This window comes from Zootoca vivipara, chromosome 10 (assembly GCF_965207765.1).
Source record: "Zootoca vivipara chromosome 10, rZooViv2.hap1.1, whole genome shotgun sequence".
Classification (NCBI taxonomy): Eukaryota; Metazoa; Chordata; class Lepidosauria; order Squamata; family Lacertidae; genus Zootoca; species Zootoca vivipara.
In genome coordinates this window covers 39,598,651-39,624,283 of record NC_142593.1, presented here as the reverse complement: position 1 = coordinate 39,624,283, position 25,633 = coordinate 39,598,651, and the positions used below count along the sequence as shown (strand labels likewise).

The 25,633-nt window shown below is 41.5% G+C and overlaps 1 protein-coding gene and 1 long non-coding RNA gene across 10 annotated transcripts in view; one reads left to right on the top strand and one right to left on the bottom strand.

Moving 5' to 3' along the window:
* Positions 1-297: 297 nt before the first annotated feature.
* PDE4D (phosphodiesterase 4D) overlaps positions 298-25,633 on the bottom strand; it is a 632,406-nt gene continuing 607,070 nt past the window's right edge. For all 9 annotated transcript variants that reach the window (XM_035100833.3, XM_035100834.3, XM_035100836.3 and 6 more), the window contains 9 exons: positions 20,470-20,563; positions 14,091-14,263; positions 13,238-13,336; positions 12,982-13,146; positions 12,163-12,262; positions 8,685-8,839; positions 7,736-7,858; positions 7,040-7,222; positions 298-5,893 (listed from right to left, as the gene is read on the bottom strand). In XM_035100833.3, the coding sequence (XP_034956724.1) occupies positions 5,483-5,893; positions 7,040-7,222; positions 7,736-7,858; positions 8,685-8,839; positions 12,163-12,262; positions 12,982-13,146; positions 13,238-13,336; positions 14,091-14,263; positions 20,470-20,563 (1,503 nt within the window). In that variant the 3' untranslated portion in view covers positions 298-5,482. The remainder of the gene's footprint in view (positions 5,894-7,039; positions 7,223-7,735; positions 7,859-8,684; positions 8,840-12,162; positions 12,263-12,981; positions 13,147-13,237; positions 13,337-14,090; positions 14,264-20,469; positions 20,564-25,633) is intronic.
* Positions 7,222-8,270, top strand: LOC148684445 (uncharacterized). The gene is made up of 2 exons (XR_015946001.1): positions 7,222-7,692; positions 7,910-8,270. It is a non-coding gene; the product is annotated as an uncharacterized LOC148684445 (long non-coding RNA).

Below are 25,633 nucleotides of genomic sequence, written 5' to 3'. Positions count from 1 at the left end.
AATTTGTATGTATGATTCTTCATCCAATGAAGAATATATATGTAAAAGTCTGCTCCCAGCCATGTGTGGTCTCTAGCTGGTTCAGGGAGACTGTTATGTGCAATTGTGGTAGGCAGGACAATGGACCCCAAATGTTCTTTTTTCTTAGGTCTTCACCCAAAAGGAGGGTAGGCAGTTGCTTTCTGCAACCTTCTGCTACCGATGAGATAGTTGTGAAGTTGTATTAGATACTTGTGGTATCGTTTTGGGTTGGGCGGACAAACATAAAAAAATAGATCTTATTACAGATGAGCAGTCAACAGTGTAAGATAAATTTATTTGCAAAAAGATGGTCAAGTACAGTATCTAGGCAGAATCAACCCATGCTTTTATTTCCATTGCATATAAAAATTTCATATGAAGGTATTTGACGTACAGTACTATCCCATAGGCTGTAAGAGCGGCTAAGAAACCATTGAATTAATTGCAATGTTCACACAATGTGCCACTCTAAAGACATACCCAAAGGAAACAAACCAAATTGAAAACAACAAAAATATTGTTCAGTAATTCTGTTGTTATAGTGTCCCTTTTATACTGTTTAAAACAAAAGCAATCTTATTCCTTTGGGCCAGGGCTGCTAAAATCTACAGTTTGTGTCAAAAAGGAGGCTATTTTTTTTCTCCTTGAAAAAGAATCTCTCCTTTCACTGAACAGTCACATGCTACAAGGGCTGGGCATTATTGGAATGGTGACGAGGTATCAGATACTACAAAATTACATGGTCAAGAACAGCAGCAAGACAACACCTTCAAGACACAGCAAACTCTGCAAAAATAAAAGTAGAAATGATAAGTGTTTCAACCGTCTAAAAGGCTACAGTCATTCTTTACACCTACGCTATACATGCGCCCACAGAGCCATTTATACGGGATTGAACTCTGGCTGCTTGCAGTGCTTGCTAGTAGTGTTGGGGGGGGGAGAGTTCAGGGTCAGTGTTCTATTTTTACTATGCAGTATAAAATTAGGTATCATAGTGAGAGTTGCTGTATTGGTAACAAAAGGGCACATCCCAGACCCGAGACATTTCTTCCCTGAAATGCACAGGAGGAAACTTCCATGTTTCAGTGGGGTTGCTGATGAACGGTGCCCCAGCCCGGTTGATTAAAGGGCAGTTGTGTTTTTTGGTTTACTTGTTGTTTTAAAAAGGGCAAGACCAGCAGCCTTCACCAACCTTCAGACATTTTGGACCACAACTCCCATCATCCCCAGCCAGTACAACTATGCTACCCAGGACGGATGGGAGTGGTTGTCACAACACAGCTGGATTTTGATAAAGGCTGGGATAAAGTGATGCCCTTAAGAGTGCTTTCCCCTTTTCAAAATGTATCTTATCAGGCAGGTGGGATTTATGCCCAAGGTTAGCATTTGGGCTTCCAATAGGAACCTAGATAAAACCCTGTTGGAATGCAGAGCACCCCAGAGAGGCCAGGACCAGTGTCCCTTTGGGGGGGGGGAGGAAGGGCGGTGGAGATATGCCCAGCCGATGTTCCACAACGACCTTTCTTTCAAATGCAGCAAAACAGAAGAAAATGTTGTTTAAAGTTAAGGCACAGCCCTGGGACCAAAGACCTGCAGCTTTTTAATTTATAGAACTATGTACTTTATAATTTTTCTCAACTCTTCCATAAACAAGCTCTAAAGTGATATAGGATATATATTACAGAATGTACAAGGGGGGGGGTGGGGTGGGGGAGTATGTATACACAATATTAATTCTCTCACCAAGAGTTTCCAAATATAGCAATACCACCCTGGCAAGGATGATGTTGTAATAAGAACTTATAATTTACAATTAACATTACAATATATACAATACAATAAATACATGGTTGTAAACAGAGACAAACAAGACTTATTACAAGTAAGGTCATTTGGTGAGGAAAAAAAATATGCATGGCACAAATAAAAAAATAAATAAATGGGTTTTAAAAGAATTGTCAAAGCGGCCTGTAAAATTCATTTCATCAAGTTTTTTTAATATAAAAAACCCCAACCTTTTGAATGTGATTTGTTCTACCTATTTTGCCTGATCTTTTTTAAAGTTTTGTTTTGTTTGTAGAACAAGGATGTAAAATCAGAAATTAAAAAGAAACAGACACAGTATTACTGAGAAAAGCAACTTGCAAGCTAAAGTATAGATGCAAATTCAGATTCCTCTTTCTGTCTTTCCCCCTTCTCTACACAATCCTCAATCGACTTCATTGCATTTCACTTATGGCAAAAAAACAAACAAAACAGAAACACAAAAGAAAACATGTAAAAACACTTTTCCAATAGTATTGTGTTGTTTTTAGAGTAGTGTGCTGGCGCTAAAGCACACTTTGGCAAAGTAAAACAAAGATTGTACAGTGCATTCAATCCCTGCCTCTAAACATTATTATGTTTCCTGCCACTTGATTGTCCATGTATATGGGTGTATATTTTACACAATATGGTGGTTTTTTCATTACCTCTCCTTTTTCTTTGACAGTTTAATCTTACAGGGTACACACTAACCAGAACTATCAACAGACACGAACCTCCTTAAAACTGAGCATCTGAGAATAACCATTTTAAAAAATGTTATTCAAGAGGCCAGGCATGCCCCTCGCCTTGCTCAGCATTAGATGCCGGTCTTTCCCCAATACTTAAGTCTCTGGCTGGCTCCAGCTAGAGGTTACCCGTTTGTAGGATTAAACCTTTAGTGCAGATAAAATACCCTTCCCGATATATATTGATTTTTGGAATTGATATTGCTTTATTCGTTAAGATTCCAGGCACTCTTGGGGACTAACAAATGTTGACGTAGTGAGGGGAGGACAGGAGCCTAGGCTGACAACAACATGGTGAAATTCTTTCATCAACTTCTCCAGTTTTTCCTTCTTCAGTAAAAGCCATTAAGAGCTAAAAGGTAGACGAGACACATTAAAATGCACTTTTAAAAGATCCCCACCAGTCACTGCTTTCATTTAAAATCTGATATTTAGCCGTGTCTCAAACTTTCCTTGGTTTAGTCAACCAAGTATAATCTATGGGTTGTATCAAGACGTAAAAGGTTGATCCATTGAAATCAATGGGACTCAAGGGTTAGTTGTGACCTCAGCTGGTCTACCTCCAATCCACTGTTTTCATTGGGTCAAAACAGCCTCGTCATTCAAGCCTATCTTGCAATCAATGCAGCAGGGACCCTGCATAGAAGAGCTGGTCCATGCCGGGTATGGAGGGACGGGTGCAGGCAATTGAATGCTCCATGTTGATAAGGCAGCAGATGTCGTCATGCATAGTCATGAACATGACTCTAGTCATATTTATGCCCCCAACACCCACTGCAACACAGTCACAGTGCAGGTCAGAGGCAGATGTGAATTCACACCCACCATCTCCGCCACCCTGCATGGGTTTTCATCACATACTGGTTGCAGGCTAAGGGCACAATCTGAGACAGAGTTAAAATGTACACAAACCCATTAAAATCAATAGCTTTGATGACATTTAATTCTGTGGTGCATAGCAGGCTACACTTCATTCTGCAAATGCTTTTCCTGCTCTGTTATTTTATAGGGTCATGCATTTTCCAGCCCCTAACATAACCTTTACGATTCCATCCTAGACATTTATTCGTTCAATGTGACCTCTCAGTATGACAGCAACAGGAGCAAAACAAAAGTCACTGAGTGGAGATCCTTTCTGCAGATTTTTTTTAAAAAAACTATATATTTCTTGCCATATTCAAGGTCAAAAGCTGATTTTGTCCAATTTTTAAAGGGGCTGATTTATTGGTGACCTTTTACATTATATTCCCAGCCCAGCCTTTGCAAAAAGCTGCTAAGGGGGAGTAACAGGGTGGGGACAGCAGAGTGCCTCAGTCTGATTCTGAAGCAGCAAAGATTCCACTACAAATTGTTTGTAAGTACTCTTTGCACAGGCATAGTCTGTAGCACTGTGTTGTCACAGCATTCCATATGTCCTCACCCTAAGTATTATTACTTGCTGGTACAGCAAATCTTTGCGGCAGACCACTCACAATTTTGCATACACAACTAGGAGCAGCCTTGTGGGAATGATGTAATTAGCAAAGAAAAGGTTTGTATTTATAGCAAGAGTCACGTTCATGTTAGCCGTAGACTTGCAAATCCCAACTCTAATAGGAGTGTCCCCCCAACTTTTCTTTCTTAGGAGCTGCTAATGGAGTTTCATCTTTGTTTTGGAGCTTCCTCGGGATCTCTCCTGATAACCCTATTCTTTGTTGGAGTCCTCACTCTCTGGACCCCACGTCATCTGCGGTAAGGAGTTTGGTGCTCAATACTCAGGGCTGCTGCCATCCAGCAGTGGGTTGCAATCCAAATTTTGGGGAACTGCTACTGCAACGGCCCATTAGATTTTAGAAATTTTATAGCAAGCCCACAGCAATAAAAGCTGGGTCTGCAGCAACCAAGCTATCTCTGAGGACATTTCGTGCATGAAATATTGCTGCTTTGGGGAAATTACAGTAAGAAAAGCCAGAAATTAATGCCAACAAACATGTTTTCTGCAACATGGGAGGGGGAAAATGAGCATTTGATGGCTGTCATTGGTCTAGAACACAGAGTTGTTTTATAACAGCTGAATGAATTGGTATGAAAATTTTAAGTGCAAACAAATATAAAATTTGATTTATCCAGTGTAGCTCATATTTGTACTGAAAACTTGCAAGTTACTCTTTTTTGCGGGGAGGGGGGAGGAGAAAGAATCAGTGGCAGATGAAGTTCTGAGAGTGTTGCATTCTTTTAAATATAATACCTCAATACATTTAATAATAAAAGTAAACTCTACAAAAAGATTTCCATTTTACATATAATACAAAATGCAGGCGTAAGTGCAACCCACTGAGTTACACTTTTTTTTTCAGTCATGTGTTAGGAAGACTTGAAATTAGAAAATTATGTGACTTCCACAGCTTCATCTTCCTACTGGTAACAAATTCGTGTTGTGTCCCCATTCATTATTTGAGCTCAATCGCTTTCCGCTAATAACCTTTTGTTCACTCGCTGGTCGCCTTCTGTATATTCTGGTGATGTATGCTACTAATGCCTCTTCTCAAGAAACTAAAAACCAATACAAAACACACACGCACACACAAGCTTTGGACCAGCCGTTACTCCTTTTGAAAACAGCTTGGAGTCGACACTCTCTCTGATTGTATCTGCCAAGTTGAATTCTCGTTAAACTGTTCTTTTTGCAGGTGTTTCCCTTCCTTTGCTCTCTTGATGCCATGAACAATGAACATTTCTGGTTACAATATTCCTGAGTGCCAAACAAGGTAATCAAGGTCAGTTTTTGATCAGCGAACATCTCTTGCAGATGACAGTGAGGCGTGACCATGGCTGTGCCGAGTGACATGCACTTTGGAAACCATTTTTTTATTCTTGAAAAGAGAGTAGGAGAGAGAGAAAGCAGAGGGAGCGGCAGAGCCGTCGCACCGTTACGTGTCAGGAGAACGTTCTTCTAGCACACAAGGTTCTGTCTGGCTCTCCTCCTCCACCACCTCCTCTCCAACTTGTTCGTCAAGTGGGATTTCAGTGGACTCTGAGTCTTGGGTGCAAAGAGTCTTGGAGTCGCTGCAGCTGGTGTCTTCTTCTACTTGACTCCCACTGTCCTTCTCTGTGTCCGATTCACCATCTTCCTCCAGCGTTAGCTCAAACTGGAATTTTTCTGTTTGGCCCTGTCTCCCCTCCTCTTGGTCGTCCGGGGCAGGAGATGGACTCTGGGGGATTGTGCTCTGGTACCATTCACGATTGTCTTCCAGCGTGTCCAAGATGTCTTGGGCGTCTGGGTGTACAAGGTCTGCCCAGGTCTCCCAGAGAGGATGAACAATGTAGTCTATAAAACCCACCTGTTGTAATGCAAAATTAGGGAGGAGAGGTTATTTCAAAGAAGGAGGCAATACCTTGACCAATTTCCTCTACTAAACAAGCCTAACAGAAAGATTCTGCAATTCTCCCTTCTGTCTCCTGCATCCTATCTTGCAGAGGAGCCTTGTCATGGATCAACTTTGTGGCCTGCCATAATTTTGTTCTCCAAGGGGAGGGATCATTAGGGTCTTCTGATACTACACTGAGCTTGAGACCAGCACAACTATTTGGAGTTATAAGCTCCAGATGTTTTGGCCTACAACTCCCATGATCTCTAGCTAACAGGACCAGTGGTCGGGGAAGATGGGAATTGTAGTCCAAAACGTCTGGAGGGCCAAAGTTTGGGGATGCCTGCTCCAGCCCATAGCTGAGGAGATAAATGGGAGCTTACCCCCCTGCCCCAGCACACTAAACCTTTAACTATTGAAAAGCAGAAAATATTTTCATTGTTCTCCAAGTGACTCTGAACCTCAGTGCAGCATCAGGAGTCGTCCCAGGTTGTCCTTACTCTTCTCCATAATTCTGTGCTCTGGCAAGAGCAATCAATGTACATACTAAGGGAAAAGTACCTCAAATTTTAGTTGGTAGACTTTTGTGTACATATATCACACACACAGCTGTAGCTCCTTTGGTTAAAAAAATCCTGTGTATACTTATTTCGGAGTAACTCCGTCAAGCCCAGTGGGCCTAACTCTGAATAAACTGGGCAGAGAGGAAGCCATGGTGAAAACTGAAGCAGCATGTTTTTAATTCCAGATCATTGTTAATATTATTTATTAAATTAGGATACCACCATTCATCTGAAGATCCCAAGGGCAGTTCACAACAGAGAAATATAAAATGAGAAAACAAAGCACTAACCCCCCCCCAAAAAACATGTTTACAAAGATAGAACAGCTGTTTGAAGAGAAACTTTTTTGCCTGGCACCTAAAGATATGTAATGAAGGTGCCAGGCAGGCTGCCAATTTTGTCTCTGGCTCCACTAATCACCAGCTTTGGCTGGCATGTGACCCCATTTTAAAATCATGATTTTTTATATATTTTTTAAAATGCAAACCTACACAAAAGAGTTGCCATTTCCCAACTATCAACCACATTGCATTTTGCTCTCTTCTGAAAAGATTACCTGTGATTTTTCTACTGATGCATTGTGCTTATCACACATGGGGCTGATTTCCATCCCCCTCTCTCGTTCTCGATCTCCCTGCCGAAAGAACTCTTCCATTATTCTATCTGTCCACTGGCGATATAGCTGGAGTGGCTTTGTCGGATTGCTCAAATCTGCACAGTGTACCATATTTTGCAGAACCTAAAGTGGACAGAAAACATATTTCTCTGGAGAAACCTGTGGAGACAGAGCCCTTTTCCCATTTGCACATTTGACGGGCGTGAAAACAGAATCTCAAAAATACACCGAGTGCAAGGTTTATTCTGAACAGCAAAGGGGTGGTGGGCTGTGTGTTTTTCACACCGACATTAATAGCCTTCCAATTATCTCGCATCTGCAGCTTCTGCCTGTATTAAAAGGCCAAAAATGCTGTAAGTGCAAGACTGATCAGTTTCAAAGGAGAGGGGCCCCTTAGGCAAACTTAATCAAGCTATGCAACTTGGCTGCTCTCAACCATAGGGAAGATTTCAGCGAGTCATAGTGGTCTATGCAAAGCATATTTAATAGATACAACCGATTTTTTTTTATTTTTTTTTTGCAGGTAGGAATGACAACCAGCTAAGAAAGCAAGATGTACGTCTACTGTAATACACACGGTGGGAAGATGAGAGGTAATCTAGGTTAATATTGCACACAGCAGCATATCTCTCTTACCTGAATCCTGTCTGAATAGTTATCAAGCAGCAGAACTCCAGAGCTAGTCACTTTCTTAGTTTCAACCATCGTTTTCAGATCAGCCAAAAGATTCATATGCTTAGACATATCTGTTGCAAGCACCTTGGAGGAGAAAACAATGGATTACTAAAATTATCTACAAATTTATTCTAGGACGATTCCCTGCTGAGTGCCTGAGGGCCCCATCCTGCCACTCACCACCTGGCCTAGGGCAGGGCCTGAAAGGCTCCACAAAAAAACTGCTGCCGCTGGCCAGAGGGGGCTCCGTTTTTGTTTTAAATTGCTGTTATTTTTTACCTATGTCATTTTAAACTGTGATATTATTGCTGTATTCTTAAGTTTTAGATTTTGATTTATGTGGAAATTGTTTTCCATTTGGTTGTTTATTGTTTTGATGTGGTTTATTTATTGTTTATGACTTTTGTAATTGTGTAAATCTTGTCATGTTGTAAGCCACCTTGAGCATTGCTTTTAACTGTGGAAAGGCGGCATACAAATAAAATGATGATGATGATGTTGTTGTTGGGAATTTAATCTGGCATAGCATCTTATACTAAATACCTAGCTAGAATCTATAGCAACACCAATTCAGAGAGGTTATGTGGGTGCAGAATAAATGTTTGCCGAGTGTTCCCACGAACAGCAAAACCCAGGGGAAACCACTTTGTGTGGAACAGTTCGTAATCACTCATAACTCAGCAGCAGGGTATTTTTTCAGAACAGGTGGGTAAATTCAAAATAATTCTGATTAAGACTGAACAAGCTACTGAGAATCTGCTCTGTTAAAAAGTTTAAAAAGCACCTTGTGTGCAAATTTAGGTTTTAAATCCTACCAGAAAATTACTGTAGTTTACTGGCAAGTTATATTTGAAAACCTGGGGTGCAGGAAGTACATAGATAAGATAGGTACATTCAAATGGCAACTCACTATGTCAATGACCATCTTCCTCAATGATTGCCTTTGCTTTTTTGTCAAGTTCTGGAAAATGTCGCAATTTTCTTCCTGCAGTAACTTGAAGCCCACAGCTAAATGATGGTTTTCCAGGACTGATGAATCGTTGTACATCAAGGCAAGTTCAGAGTCTGCAAGACAGTCACATGGTAGAACGTTAAGAAAGCCTATATCCCTTTCCTACCTGTCCACAAGTTTTCTTTCTGACTTCTCACAGTTGTAAGGTATCCAAAAAGAACGATTTATAATTTACATAGTTGGAACATCACATTGCTTCTCTTGAGCAGGCTCAGATACGTCTTGTTCTGCAGAGTTGACAGCTGCTATGTGCAGAATGCCAAAACAACAAAACCAAACCAGAACTGGGTTCAGAAGGCTGCAGGTAACAATATTTGACAATAGACCTTTCTTCAGCTACAACTGTTCTGGAGAACACTAAATGCTTGCATTATGCAGAGTATGTGTTTGCTGCAAGATCTGATCATGATCATTGATTTCCTCCTGCTCTTGGAATTTTGAAAAACATCTTTCTTCTAAAGGCTTTGCAAAATTTCAGAAGCAAGAGGAAACCATAACAATCATGATCAAATCTTGCAGCAAAGGCTTACTCTGCATTAATAAGCACTCAGTGAATATCAATATGAATTTTGTCCCCAAAACTCCTTTGCATGTATTATCAGGTCCCATTGGGCATAGAGTCCTCCTCCTGCCACTGAATATTTGAGGCATGTAGAATTTATGTCTTACTCCTTTAGAAGGATTTAAACCAGGCATCCCCAAACTTCGGTCCTCCAGATGTTTTGGACTACAATTCCCATATTCCCTGACCACAGGTCCTGTTAGCTAGGGATCATGGGAGTTGTAGGCCAAAACATCTGCAGGGCCGCAGTTTGGAGATGCCTGATTTAAACTGCACAGTAATTACCTCCTTGTAAGCAGTTTCTCACTTTCACTGCCTTTTTGTCCCCTTTTCCCCAAGAAGAGCCTATTCTAGTACCAAGTTTGCATATATCCTTTCCTTGCATTGGTTTGAAATTCCTGGCTTCCTCCTGCTCACTGCTACAAAAAACTGCAGAGATGTCCTATGCTCTCCAAATGCAAATCTCTATCTCGGTCTGTACATGATAACGAAATCAAGTAAAGTTCACACACAAACATCTTGGAAGATTTGTGATAAGAAAAACAAAAACCAGTCAACTTGCATTTATTTACAACTCTCCTAACGAAGCACTCAGTTATAGATGTGTTTTGTTCCCTCTATTCAGCCTAGATTCTTCTAGATACAAGACCCGTGAAACACACTGCCTGTCATTGGTTGACATTAATTTCTGCTTATTACAGTTTCCATATCCTAAAGCTAGCTGAACATCAGTCTGTTCTACGGACTGTCGCTTTGTTTAGGGTTTTGTGGGTTGTTTTTTTTTAAAGTTTGGCTGAAAAATGCCTGCAGCTCAACAGGACCGCATGCCGAAGCTCTTGAGCTCCAATTTATTTTTCTGCAAACATGTGAGCCAAGGAATCTTCCCTTTCGCTCTTTTTCTCCCAGAGGCGTAACATGACAGAAAGTGGGGAGGGAGACCTTGTTTTGCCAATGAACTCCCTATCTCCTAGTCACATCTGAAAGGTTTAAGAATCAAAACCAAAAAAAGTTGCACTTTGTAGAACAGTAACCTCCCACAGTGAATGACTAATTCATAAAATCCTCAAGCTTTTAGTGCTCTGCATTTTTTTAAAAAAGTATTTAAAATGAGGGACGCAAGAGGGTTTTTGGGCGTCTAATAATTATCCAGTTGTCGTGATATGGCAAGATGCCTGTAATTCTCAGGAACAGTATGCAAAACAATTTTTGAACACATTAGCATTTTATAAGTGAGTGGCATGCACTGCTTTATGACCAAGATCTCTCTGCGTGGCAGGGAATAGCTTACTTGTATATTAGTGGAAAACCATGTTTCTAAAAATTGCAACTGAGGAGTAACTCTCTGCACTGATAATGTAATCCAGTGTCTCTCACCTACTCACCCTTAAACTTAATACACTTTATGCACCCCATTCAAGCGACCATCTCTTTTAGTAGCCCAGTAGGGAAGTCCATGGCAATGCTTGGGTGAAAAAGTATACTGGGGTGACTTTATAAAAGTCTGGCCATTGGTCCCCCTCACTCACTCAGTGTTGTCTATGCTGCCAGCTGGGATAGCTCACTTGGAAGAGCATGAGACTCTTAATCTCAGATTCCTGCATTGCAGAAGTTGGTCTCTTCCAACTCTAATTCTATTACTGGCAGTGGCTCTCCAGATTTTGGACAGGATCTCTCCCAACCCTACCTGGAGACCGTGGGGGGGGGGGGATGAACCATGGACCTTCCACCTGCAAGGCTTGTGCTCTGCTGCAACTGAGCCAAGGCCCTTCCCCAAGGGGTGATCAGTGGGTTGGAGCGAAAAATTATTAGGTTCCTATTATTGAATGAGGGCCAGAGCATTCCCATCCCCACACCAACCAACTTAGCAACATCTGCCCTACAGATTTATAGCATTGTTTGCAAAGTTGGATCAGGCCACCATAGCCTTCATTGAAAGCCCATAAGACCATAAGTTCAGAATCTGAAATTAACAAACTGCACTATTGTGGAGGTAGAGTTAAGGAAGCCAACGTTCCTTTCATCTGGGGGTGCCACCTTAGACTGTCGTCTCTGTGGCTTTTAGTAAACACAGCAGCAGCAAAGAAACATGGAAGTTTTTAGTGTGTGATATTGTATTGTTTTTTGCTTTTTTTGGGGGGGGGGAGCTGCCCAGAGTGGCTGGGACAACCCAGTCAGATGGGTGGCATATAAGTAATAAATTCTTATTAATTAACAGAAACAAGAAACAATATGCAGTTGATACGTTTCGTAGGGGTCGGGGGTGTTATTCGTTTCTGGAGGGGGTTTCAACATGTATTTTGTGCGTTTACATTGCATTTTTTTGTTGTGAACCACCCTGAGATCTGCGGTATACAAATTTAATAAGTAAGAAGAACTAGGTCGCATACGTTAATACTGCAAAAACACAATACTCCTACTTCCACATAAGCAAGCAGGCGTAAGTTGGTGCATGGTGCTCTTAAATACCTGTGGCACACCTGATCCTGGACAAAATGAGCCACTCTGGCTTGTTCTTTTGTAGAAACAAAGGCTATGGGTATGTTTCCTTCAAACAAGCCACAAGTGGTAACTGAGGCCTGTTCTTGGCTTACCACTTGTGGTTGGTTTGGGGGATACAACAAACCAAACTATGCTTTGTTTTGATTGAGGTGGCACGGCCACAGGAGGGGCACCCCCAGAACCTTTCCAGCAGCGGTCCTCAGAGTGCTGCTCATTTACCTAACGCCACAGTTTTTTTAAAAAATAATAATAATCCTATGGCTTTAATGTGATGCATGAACTGAGCAAGTTTTACCAGAAATAGACCACACTTACTTGTGTTGATAAGAAACTGGTTTGAAACCCCAGGATGATCTACATCATGTATTGCACTGGCAAAAATAGCAGCCAGAATCTCCAGGTCCGTGAACACCGCCTGAGGGGGAAGGAAGAACAGAGTAAATGGAGAGAAACACTTTTTGATAAAAGACATGTGGCTGGCGAACACACACACAAACACACACACCACACACACCACACACACACACACACACACAGTGCTGTTGGGATCCCTGCTGGCGGCAGCAGCCAGCAACTCGTAAAAGCTAGCACAACAGACATCAACTTGCACAATGGGACTTGCCTTTTCTCTTCCCTGCTCTGTAGCCTCCCACGTGTCCTGCCCCCCAAATCTGCTTCAGAAAGTTTGGGGCAGATTTAGGAGGCTGTAGGTGGGAGAGGGGTGACAAAGGAAGAGAAGGCCCCACTGCAAGTTGACGGCTGCTCATGCAATGCTGGATTCACCCATCAGAATATAAATCAAGGCTGAACTGAAACACTGACGCTGAAATACACTTGGGACATTTCACAGCTTCTGTAAAACATGCCTTTTACACCAGTTCAGAGAAAAGCAAACATAACAGGAACAAAGTCTGTGTGTGCCTCTCAAGCTGCCTAGAGAACTTATGTTACGAGGCAGCATACAAATGGTGGATGTAAATAAATAAATAACAAATAATAGAAGTATTTTTTGCTCCACTGAACTGACAAAGAGTATCTTGAAAACAGATGCCGCAGGATTCCTGCAAAAAAGCAAGGGTAAGATTTGACGTCTGTGGATTCCATGACACAAAGCTTCTGTTTCTGTGAACTCACCTCCAAAGCTGGGGTGGACAACAGCACATGCGTAGACTGTACAACATCTGCAGCATGTATGTTGTTGTGATATGCCACATCTGCATGGTAATGGTCCTCCAGTGTCATCAAGTAAGTTATTAACATGTCTGGTTGAATTTTAAATGTTTTTAGTAATTCCCGCTCCTGGAATGAAAGAGAGAAAAGATGGCTGCCTTTACAATACATGCAAAGGATGAAAACAGAAAATGGAAAAGTCTCCTTTTGTTACACATACCTGGAAAATAGTGTACATGATGACGGTCAAAGGTCGGTTCGCGGATAATTCAGCTATTTTAAACACCTGGAGGCCCCATTTGTTTACATCTTCTAGTTCCTAAAATGAAACCGAACAGAAAACAGAATCTAATACCGGGTTTTTCAACGAAGTTTATGCAAAACTGCAACACTGGACTGCTGTTACCAATCCCAGTCATTCTCAGTGTGTCAGCTACCAGTTTTCTAGACTTAAAACAGGGAGGGAGTATCTTGTTTTAGAGAGAGAAACTGAATGGAATTGTTTCACTAGCACACTGATACCCAGTAATAAGAGGGATCAGTGGGAAAGCCTTCAGAGATGCTATACTCTTATTGCTATTCTCAGTGCTTTTGGATGTTCTGAGTACCATAATGGTCAAAGGGGGGAAAGCTTAGGAACACCCAAGACTGTTGATCCATCTAGCTCAGTATTGTCAACACTGACTGGCAGCAGCTCTCCAGGGTTTCAGGCATTCCCATCCCTACCTGGAGGTGATGGGGATGAACCTGGAGCTGTCTGCATGTTACATCCCTTGCTTGAGACTCTTTTGGTATAAGCATATCAACCAATTTCCTGTTGAAATGCTATAGATGCAGAAGTCTACCATAAATACTGCAGTTCTCATTTTTCCATTGCTTTATTTAATTTCACTTGTCCACTAATGTAGTTGCAATGACAACTCTCCTCAATGCAAATTGCCATATCTAGAGTGGACATGCAGTGAAGTGTAAATAAATACTAATGTGGGCAAACTTGTGAATGTGATTTACCGGCCTGTCACATTGCTCCACTATAAGTGAGAAAACCAGCTAGAGAGCAGAATTGCCCTTACCTTGGCCAGAATATCTTCTTGGTCAGTTTTGACTCCAAATTTTGGGATGCTCGAATTGGTTAGGCTGGAGCTGTGCATCAATTTCTTCACTCCACTGATCTGAGACATTGGCAGTTTCTTCTTCTCTTTCTCTTTCTGTGTAGGAGATGGGATTTCCACTTCATGCTGTTTGTCTATGAAAGGAGGGAGGGCGAAAGAAAACTGTTAATCTGTTTGTATATTAGAACTGTCTTATACAAGTTCAGCTCTCTGAACCAAAGTCAACCTTTCACAAAACATCCCTACAGTAGATATATGACTCATAGATATTAAAAAATAAAACAGGAACATTGAAATCAGCCAGTACAGTTGACTTCATAAAAGATGGCTTCAAATCCAAGATTAGCAATGGATTTGCTATGGCTTTAACCAGATCACTTTTTCTCATCAGTCTAATTTTACAACAGCCTTTTAAATAAAAATACTAGCCTGGTAGGGACTGGCATAGAAGAGAGGAATAATTCTGTTCTCTCCTAGCAGCTCACTTGGTTTATGCAGAGCACATAGGAAGGATGGAATGCTACATCTTTCTTCCATCACTTGCATGAAACTCCATGTACTTGACCACATGCAATTTGTTGTTGCCTAATAGGTAAGTGCTTAAATGCAAGGCTGTGTTGCCATCTGTACAACAGGAGGAACAGAAATGGCCACGCAAGAGTTGTGAGAAAAGCAATACAGTCATACCTCTGGTTACCTTTGCTGTGGGTTGCGTATTTTCAGCTTAAGAACGCAGCGGACTTGGAAGTGTTTACTTCCGGGTTCCGCCACGCATGCATGCACGGAAGTGCGCGCAGAAGCGTTCTGCACACTTTGTGCATGTGCAGAAGCGCTGCTCCGGATACATACTTTTTGGGGTGAGAATGGCACCCCGGAACGGATCAAGTACGTATCCAGAGGTACCACTGTACTGATAAAAAAGTATTCTCCGTTGGATACAACTACCCAGTTCCATTAGTGGAAGCCAGTGCAAGCACTCCAGCTAGCACAACCAGGCTCACAACAGCATTGTAATTAAGCTGTTTAGGTAAAATTATCACCTTTGTCTTGAGATTCTCTTCACTGATCTCATCTTTCCCCCAAATAAAAACAATAAATAACAATAACAAGAGCATTAAAGAAGTATATGCATACTATTTACTCCACCTAACAACCAACATTAATGCAAAGGGATGCAATATGACCACGGCTACATCTGTGTTTTATTTAGCATCACTCTCTTTTTCTGTAACCTTTCCGAGCAGACTAGCACTTACTGGAAACAGCAGAGAATCTCTGCAAACAAGTGAAAATGTCACCAACTTTTAGCCTTGGGCATCCATTCCTTCCCCCTGCACTGCTCCTCTTTTGATCACCAATTAAATAAAACACAGAGGAAAGGAAGAGCACTTGACTGGCACAAACCAACAGTAGCTGAAGAGCAGTGACTCATGTGCCTGCCTTGATGTTTATGGCTTCAGTCATATGCACAAAGTTTAGGACCATCATGAGGGAGGATCGTAAAGCGAACTGTCAGATGAACTCAAGTGAAAGGAAGTGTCTGTCCGGAAGATTTTAGATGAGGCATGGAATTCCATGGGTTTTCCTAAGGTTTTGTTCAAAGTGAGCAAACAGCTAACACTATCCGTGCTGGGCTCCGTTCTGCAGCCTAGAAAATATTTCTCCTTTCCCCTCCCTGCATTCCTTAAACACAAAATTCTTTTAAGAAAGGATTACACAATATTTTAAGGTCTCCTCTCATACCCATTTCCCATAGGAAGCAAAGCTCATTGCACTGAAAATTAGGAAATGAATGCAATGTGACCCAGAACCGTGAAGAGAGAGAGTCGCAGCATTAAGTCTTTAAGGCTGGGATACAGAATGTGCAGCCCTCCAGATAGGGTTTTTTCCAGCTCCCATCAGCAATGATGAGAGGAGATACTCAAGAACATAGGGAACAGGCTTCCAACCCCAGCTATAAGGGGTCATTAAAAGCTGAAGAAATGAGAAATTTTCACCAGGCTCCAAAAGTCAGATGCAAACTATTGGGGGGTGGGGAGGGAGAGATACCATGGCACTGTCTGTTGCATGATCGTCACACCTTAAGAGTGCATGCAACGGATTGATTCTTCAACCCTCTCCCCACAATCTGATTGCCGACCCCATATGCATAAAACAGGCCAGGAGAAGAGGCTACAATGTGAACACTTTGAAATAAGTGACTGCCCCCCACTTGGGATTCTGAAATGATATAGGCACAAGGTCCTTTGTTTATGAGTTCCAAAATCTATTTAAACAAGCTGGTCTATTAATGGGAAACGATATATAATAAATTGAAAAACAATGCTTTAAAAGACTTTTGTTAAGAAACCATAAGCATTCCTCCTAGGAATTCTAGTCCAAGATTTAAAAAAAAAGAAAATTGGAAATTATTTATGTACACAACTACAGCAGCAAGAATTATATTAGCAGAAGCTTGGAAGGCAGAAGAAATACCAACAAAAGAACAATGGCAAGGGAAACTTATGGAATATGCAGAACTGGCAAAATTAACAGATAAATTACATGAAAAGGATAACAAAGACTTTAAAAGAGAATGGGAACCATTTATAGAATAAACGAAGAAGCAACATAAAGATTTGGACTCACTGGCAGGGTTTGAATAAACAAACACAATTGTTTATTCACAACACAATCTTACAAAAAGTAAGATTATATGTATGGGGGGAAATTCGGGAAACAACATACAGGGTGAGTAATATGGAAATAAAACAAAATAGGAATATGAGGGTTCCCCATGGGAGGAGGGGAGGAAATATGGAAAATTGTTAGATAAATATTGTTAGAGGATCTATACATGGAAAAACTAATATATATTTTTAAAAAATAAACAAGCTGGTCTAACAATGGATCTGTGTTGCTTAACGTAACACAGGATTGAGTGCTGCTTACAGGATAGTTCAATTTATAGGTCTGTGGTGGACACATTTCCTTAGGGTATGCATCGCCCTTGCTGCCACAGAAACACAGGCAGACAGTGAAGTATTGGATTCTTCAATGAGTCACAGCAAGAAAATCCTCCTATGTAGGTCATCTCTGTCGGCAATCTTATTCCAGCTTTTTTTCAAAGTTTCTGAAACTAAACTTATCCCTTCCTTCACCAGAGGGTCAGTTTGCATTTCTTAGTATAGAAAGTATTGATCTGATGTGTGATCTTTCCTATTCTAATTACTTCAAGAGGGTTCTGGGATCTTCTCTGTGTGAAACAAGCAGAAGGTTCATGGTGTTTGGGTCATTCCTTCAGAGAAGCTGAGTACAGCTGATTTAAACTGGTTCTGTTTTCTCTTTTAGTCAAGGTCATGCTGACTATAAAAGTAAGGCCAGAAGGAGCCTGGGTTTCACTTTCTATCTCTTTTCCTTCGGATGTGGTGTTCTGTATATAGTGTTAAGGTTTAGTCTTATTGTAAGTTATTGTAAGTGTAAGTTATTGTAAGTTTAAGTTAAGTTTGCTGCAACTGGGTGTCTTATGGATAGTGCCAATCCTGAATGTATTGGATTTGTGACCATTATGCTCATTTGCCTTCAGTAGCAGGAAAGCTCTGCTGGATGAAATATTAATTGCCTTTTGTCTATTTTTGGGGGAATCCTGCAACATGTTTAAGTTTTACTCTACTAACTATACATTGGATCAATATTCAGTAGAATTTCATGGCACAGAGTTCCTTAAATTCAGTTTTAGAGATCACCTGCATTTTTCAAAGGCTTAGAGCAGAGTTTTGATTTATAAAGGATTTGTTTCGGGTGTATCTAAATAGGAAAAGGTATTTAGTTTTTAAGCCACAGCATCGAACAGAACCAAGTTCTGGTCTAGCAAATTCGGACGCCAAATGTTCTCCCTCGTCACATTTCCCTAATAATCAACATAATTTTAAGTTGGCCAGCTGTGTCTTGGCAATGGTTTATATAAGCTGCAGGAAAGCACAGCAGGCTGCCCATTAAGTTGAGTGCAAGCCCTTATCTCTAGAGCACAAGAGTGCTGACCTCTTGCACCAGTGCTCTGCTCAGCCCCAGCAATGCATAGCTGCCAAGTTTTCCCTTTTCTCGCGAGGAAGCCTATTCAGCATAAGGGAAAATCCCTTTAAAAAAGGGATAACTTGGCAGCTATGCACCAATGGCCAGCTGTTTGTGATGCCACAAAAGTGAGTGATGTAGGAAGAGCAGAGCACCATGCAAGCTTAATGGTCCTCAATAAGGTCCTGGAACAACAATGCCTTCTTCTTTTGTTGGCACGAGTGTGAACCAGTATGACACAAGCGTGATCACATGTACCATGTGGGTGGATAGCTATGTCCCATTTGCCAAGTGTGGAATGGCGATATTGGCTGCAGTGGTATTACGGCACATTAATATCTGTTTATGGGAAATTAAATAAAGAAGAATTAATAACAAGCAATGGGTTGTACCTACATCCGACAATGGAAAGCACTTCCATTCGTGCAAGACAGGGCACCTGGTTTATGGATCTCTCCTCTACATATAATAACCTCCTTGTGTTCCCCCAAGCTGCTTCTCGGGGGTGGGGAATTCTATGGAACAGTATGAGATATAATGCAGAGGGCTGCAATAGGGTGGGCAGATTTGTTTTGCTTTGCAGGACTGTAAGCAATTCTGCTCGTTCAAAGCAACCACTGGACACAACCCAAAGACTGAAGGGGGTATATCAATTTATACTTCTTTACCAAACCACAGAATGCAAGTAATACTTTACAGAAAAACCATGACCGTAACAGAAGATTTAGGCTGAAATCCCAAGAAGCAAGACACTGGTGGGGGGCAGAATTGTGCACACAGAGTTTTGCTCGATGCTGCAACTTCCCTCTGCTAAAATGGTAAGCCATTTTAAAAACTGAACAGCAGTATGTCTTTCCAGCAGTGGGAACTGCGGCATCAACATCAGCTGAGGGTATAAAGCACTATCAGAATTGGTCAGTTGGACCATGCTTACTCAGAAGTAAGTCCTACTTACTGTTCAATGGGATGTTTACAGGTAGGTAGCCGTGTTGGTCTGGGTCGAAGTAAAATAAAAAAATTCCTTCAGTAGCACCTTAAAGACCAACTAAGTTTTTATTTTGGTATGAGCTTTCGTGTGCATGCACACTTCTTCAGAAATAGACTGGAAAGAGAAGTTGCTGAATTACAACTTATCGCCAAGCTCAAAACCATGGAGGGACCTGGTTTGAACAGAGATATCGGATTCTTATCTCATTATACATGATAAGCGATCTTCAGCCATCTCAACCCTTGCTTTTTCATGCAAAACCATTTGCAGTCGTTTTCGGTCATCAACAGCTATCAGTCAGTCAATCACCCACTTCCACCACCCTTCTGAGTGATCCCCCCTCCCCACCCCTTCTCTACATAAGTGCCTGGGGACTTCTATTTCACTGTATCTGAAGAAGTGTGCATGCACACGAAAGCTCATACCAAAATAAAAACTTAGTTGGTCTTTAAGGTGCTACTGAAGGAATTTTTTTATTTTGTTCAATGGGAGTTTAGGCTTGCAGCTGCCATGTTTAATTTGTCTTCAGATAGATTCTTAGATAGATAGATAGATAGTTAGGGAGTATTTAGCAAACGGGACTATATTAAACAATTAGCACCTGCAAGAAAATGTTGCAGGGTTCCCCTCCAGGATATTCTATTCCATTTCCACCTTACTCTCAAAGCAGTCAGTCAGGATTCAGTGGCCAGTGAGTACACTCAGTCCTCACTGGAGCTTTGTGGGCAGGGGAATGGAGACGTCTAAATATTTTCTACTTCTGCAAACCTCGGGGTACCCAAAATTGCTGATATGTGTGTGAGTGCCATTTGAACTAGATAAGCAATGATGCTCGAGCCTGAATATAGAGGAAAAGGAGAATGGTTATCAAAATGGTCACTAGAAGCAAGGATAGGCTTTGAACACAGGTTGTCAAATAATACGTCACAATACTCTATTTTAGAGTTAAAGGGAACAGTATTTGAGAACTCTGCCCAATTGAACTTTCTGAATGCAACAGGGCTATATTCAATGTAAAGGAAAGAGTGTGTGGAAAAATAAAACAGGGCATACGTTTATATGCATACGTTTGAAAAATATTGCAGTTAAACCAACAGCACAGGATATGAATTTTCATAAACTTCCCATCTGGATGTTATAATAATAATAATAATAATAATAATAATAATAATAATAATAATAATAATTTCTCCAGCCACTCTGGGCGGCTTCCAACAGAAATGTTAGTGGTGGGTGGTGGAGAGGAAGGAAAAGCACAAGGAACAGCACAAAGAGTACTAGTGTCCATAATCGTAAGCTTACCTAAAAAGGTGTTGGATATATATTCAGAGACCTGATTGCCCGATCGGCTCATTTCAGATAAGTGGGTTAGCTCCCGGTTGAGCATTCTTTTAAACTGCAAAGAAAAGCAAGAAACAGGACACGTCAATAGGCAAGAATTGTAGTCCTTGCAATGAGAAAATTCAGAGTTATTTTAATATTAGGCATATTCAAACATTTTATTCAGCAAACCAGCTCACTTCAATGGGCATAATGCAGAGTCAAATGGTATTTCCAGGAGAAATACATTATTCTACTTAATGTTATATAAACAGATGCTGAAAACAAACTGTGGGAACGATGGCAGACAGATCAATCAACACTGCAAATTTACTAGATTTTAATATTGGGGGAAGGGGGATTACTGCCATTCAAATGTTTATATACACCCACACCTACTTTTGTCCTACAGAAGAAAGAAAACAATGTTCTTGGTTTCTCATATACCTAGGCCATATTTTTGTATATTGATATGAAGTGCACTTTTCAAAAAGCCATCATATAAACTGAAAAAATGTCAACCCTCCATAATTTCAAGTATCCTTGTTGGAAAGAGTATGAAAAATATCAAAAGCTCTCATCCACTCACTAAAAATATGTATGTGCATCTAAAGCAGCCCCCCCTCCCCAAAATGACCCAAATGCTATGGAAACTGGAGCACTCTTCATTTTTAGTTTGTGGATATAGCTTTTTCACAAATAAAAAAGCATCTCTGGCATTTTGAAAACAAGATCATGAAACTGGAGGTACAACAGCCCACTCCAAGTATCAACTGGCAAAGCCCTCCAATGGATATTCCTGTGCAATATTTAATCATTATTATCCTGAGCTGCAAAACTTTATTTTGTGCTTTGGTAACGGGTTTGCAATCATATGTTTGTGTAATTCTGAAGACTACAGTATTTGGGAGCTAGGTTGATATAGCAGCTTGTGCTGCAACAGCTACCCTTACTGCAAGGGGGGGGGAGAGAATCCATTTCTGCAATCTCCTAGCTCAGCTTTCCCCAGGCTGAAGTTCTTCAGCAGCACAGTGCACTGGCATAAAGCGTTCCAAGCCTCCAGAATCTTAATATAGGCACAAGGGTCCAGGGAGAGCTGATATGATTCATCCTCCAAGGAACTTCCCTTCGGCAGTCCCTTCTCACTTGAAATGGCATTAATGTTAGCTGCTGGTTAGAGGGCAATGAGGCCAACTCCTAGCAACTTAAACAAGGGCACAGGAATCTGTGGGTCCAGTCCTATGATCTGGGGGGCATGAACAGAAGAAGAGAGAAAGACTAGGGCAGGCGATGAGGAGGAAAAATCCAAATTGTGGTTTCTATGTGGACAAACATGTTTGCTAGACCGTTAGGGAAATGCACGCTGGCCTGGATAACTCAGTCGGTAGAGAATGAGACTCTTAATCTCAGGGTTGTGGGCCCCACATCTGGCAAAAGATTCCTGCATTGCAGGGGGTTGGACTACATAATCCTTGTGGTCCCAACTCTATGATTCTATGAATTAATAAATCACCAAACATTTCCATAGGCAGCAAAGACAGCCATCACACTTAATAGAAATGGGCCATTTGTGCTTTTCCATTTCCACCTGGCAGCAAGGGACTGCTCCCCATGTGACATAAAACAGGGTGTGTGCCTTTCCCCTGTTTCTAGGGTGTCTTCACACATGAGGCTTGAAAACAGCTCATCAGGTTATAAATGGAAAACTGGCACTGGCCAAAATGCACATTTGCATTGCCAATGCCTCTCCCTCCAACGTTGTCTCCTAACTTAAGAACATTGAACACGTTTTCTCAAACTCCTTGTCTACTACTTCTCTCTGATAACCATTTCCCCATACAAACTGCATAACTTGAAAACAAAACAAAAAAATTATGTGGGCTAAATGAGAGAAAATGGGCCAGGATACATGCTTTGAAAGCAGTCCACGCCCTTCGTTTCTTTTTGCTCAGACACTCTCATTTGCTCTTTTAAATTTACATGGCTCTGCTTCTTTCATTTGTCATGTTTGCTTTAGACAGTTAAGCCTGCAAATGAGGAGCATATCTACCTGTTTCCTGGGCAGCACTTATTTGATACAATATGCATGTCCCTCTTTGTGCAAATGCACAAGGTAGGAGCGGGTCCCTATCACTGGTTATTTCCTGACAGCCAAGAGAACCTTCCTGTTTGGAGAGGAGGGAGGCACCGGTTTGCTTCGATCCCTGGTGTTTTCCCGAAGGCACATCCATAAAGGACCTCAGAAATGTTCTGAGGACTGGCACATGCAAATTTCTCTCTGTAACTGGGGAACTATCCCCCGTAGCAGATGGCAACAAAGGGGTCTTTAGCTCTGAGCAAGGGCGGACAGATGCATGTTACACTACCTTAGATTTCTCATTAAAGGGGGCATTGTGGGATATCAATATGGTTGGTCAATCCAGCTGCTGGCCCTCCTCGGAGTGCTGAGCCAGGCAGGGAAATGATGACATGGGGCCCAGGGGCAAGCATCAGGGTGCTGGGCGATGGCACCTAAGGGCACTGGGAACTGTAGCTGTGAGAGGTAAACTATAGTTCCCAGGAATTTTTTAAGAGAGAAAATTACTTGTGCTTTAAATGTATGGTGCCTACTCAACACAATACTGCAATCCTATAGATACAGAACCTCTCCTGGAAGTAATCACTATTGAACTCAATGATACTATTTCTCAAGAAGACAAGCGTGGGATTGTGCTGTAAGGCTACAATCCTTTGCACATTTGAATTCAGCAGGATGTACTTCCAAGTAACTGCTTAACTCCTACCTACTTCAATGGGACTTTGCAGCTAAAGACATTCACGTCCTAGAAAAAGAAGTGCCACCAAAAAGGAGTCTAATTTACACCAAGCAATAGGATCCAGCCATTTCATTTTCAGCTTTGCAGAAACTAATAGTTCAGCTCCAAGCTTTTCAGGGGCAAAACAGCAAATTTTAAAAGGGATTCAACCCCTTTCTCTCCAGATGTAAAATGCATTTGTTGTCAGACACAATGATGCAAAACTGATCCACTGGAAAATCAACTGATTACATTTTTTTAATGATTTGGCAAAAAAAGCCTGCATAGATCAAAAGATTCTCCCTACCCGTAAGCCAGCAAAACTCATGCACTAAACCACCAACAAAACCAAACACCAGTACAATGGTATATTATTGAATACATATATTAAACTGTCTCATCACTTGAGGTTCTTACTCTGCTTGCTAAGATTTAATTAACAATAGTGAAAACTCAGTGCCACAATAAATGTCAGTGTGTATAACAGCAAACTGCATGTGGGGTGACTGGCCAGAACAAACTTCAATATCACATAGGGAGTGTTGAAAACCCTGTTTTTTGGTGGTGGTGGTGGTGGTGCGGATGGGTTTCTTGCAGCTGGTTACCCCATCCTCCACTGGTTCTATCAAATCTGTATGTCCACAGAGCTCAGGGCAGCATACTTCCGGATTATCCCATTTTGGGGGCTTGCCCAAGCAGGTGAACTTCCCCAAGGCCACCCAAGTGACCTTCAAAGAAGAGTACCCTGGCTTCCCTAGCAGAGTCTTCTCCAACCTGGTGCCCGCCTTCCTGATAGTTTTTGCCACCAAGCCTCATCAGCTTCAGCCAGTGTGGTCAATGGTCAGGGACAATGGGAGTGGTGGTTCAAAAGATCAGGAGGGCATCTGGGTATGTTTAGCCTGGAGAAGAGAAGGTTAAGGGGTGATATGATAGCCATGTTCAAATATATAAAAGGATGTCATATAGAGGAGGGAGAAAGGTTGTTTTCTGCTGCTCCAGAGAAGCGGACACGGAGCAATGGATTCAAACTACAAGAAAGAAGATTCCACCTAAACATTAGGAAGAACTTCCTGACAGTAAGAGCTGTTCGGCAGTGGAATTTGCTACCAAGGAGTGTGGTGGAGTCTCCTTCTTTGGAGGTCTTTAAGCAGAGGCTTGAGAGCCATATGTCAAGAATTCTTTGATGGTGTTTCCTGCTCGGCAGGGGGTTGGACTGGATGGCCCTTGTGGTCTCTTCCAACTCTACGATTCTATGATTCTATGGTTGGAGAAATATTTCCTAGTACAAATCCAGCAGCCTGAACCACATAGGCTCTCTGTACTACGTGATACACAGGGATAACCAACTATCTGTTGTTCGGCATTGAACGCAGAAGCACTGCATGCACATGACAGGTTGCTGGTTGGGGATTTCTACAGAGAGCAGCCTTTTGCTGGGAAATCCATGTGCGAAAGCCTGATTTCTTTTGCACACAGAATTCTCCTTGCTGACTCGGGATATTCATCTGTACTTGACCAAGTGGGAACGGCATCGTTACTTGGGGGCAAAGTATTGTCGAGTGGTACTTGGAAGACAGAACCCACAGGGTCCCGAGCAAAGTAGAAGGCCCCTCTAATAATATAGCAGAAACAGAGCACTTGTAATATTTGAAAACAAGTTATCTGGCATATGGGAAAACCAGTTCTTGAAGAGAGAATTATTCGAAATTCTGGAAACAAAAAATATTGGGTTGCGGTGAGTGGTCTGCTTTAGAATCAAAGTGCCTGGTGACCTAAATAGCTTATATCGAAGTTTAGCATTCTAAGACATCTTTGTTGGTCCTAAGCCAATACTGCAATTGATTTAGCAATATGATGCATTTAACTGAAGTTCACTGATTTTATTTTACTGGACACACTGTATCAAGGAAAAGAGGATAATGTGGAAGCATTACATGGGTGTATAATTAAAGAACAACCCAGAGAAGATATACATGTCCCCCCACCATAGCTGCCAAGTTATCCCTTTTTTAAAGGGATTTTCCCTTATGCTGAATAGGCTTCCTCGCGAGTAAAGGGAAAACTTGGCAGCTATGCCCCCCACCCTACCCTGTGATTTACTCCGGGAATCCGACGCAGCATATTATGCTGCATGTGATGAATAAATCAGAATACCCACTAGCGAGAAAAGAGAGAAAAGCCTATTGAGCTTTCTTTTATAGAAGCTTTGTAAACCAAGACTGATTTTCAGCATGTATAAGTTGTAAGACAGGTCAACATTCAGGGAAGACCATTTTCAGCCTCCCAACATTTCAGATGAGATTTAATCAACAGAAGCTGTGTGTCACACACAGGAAACCAGAATATGCTAT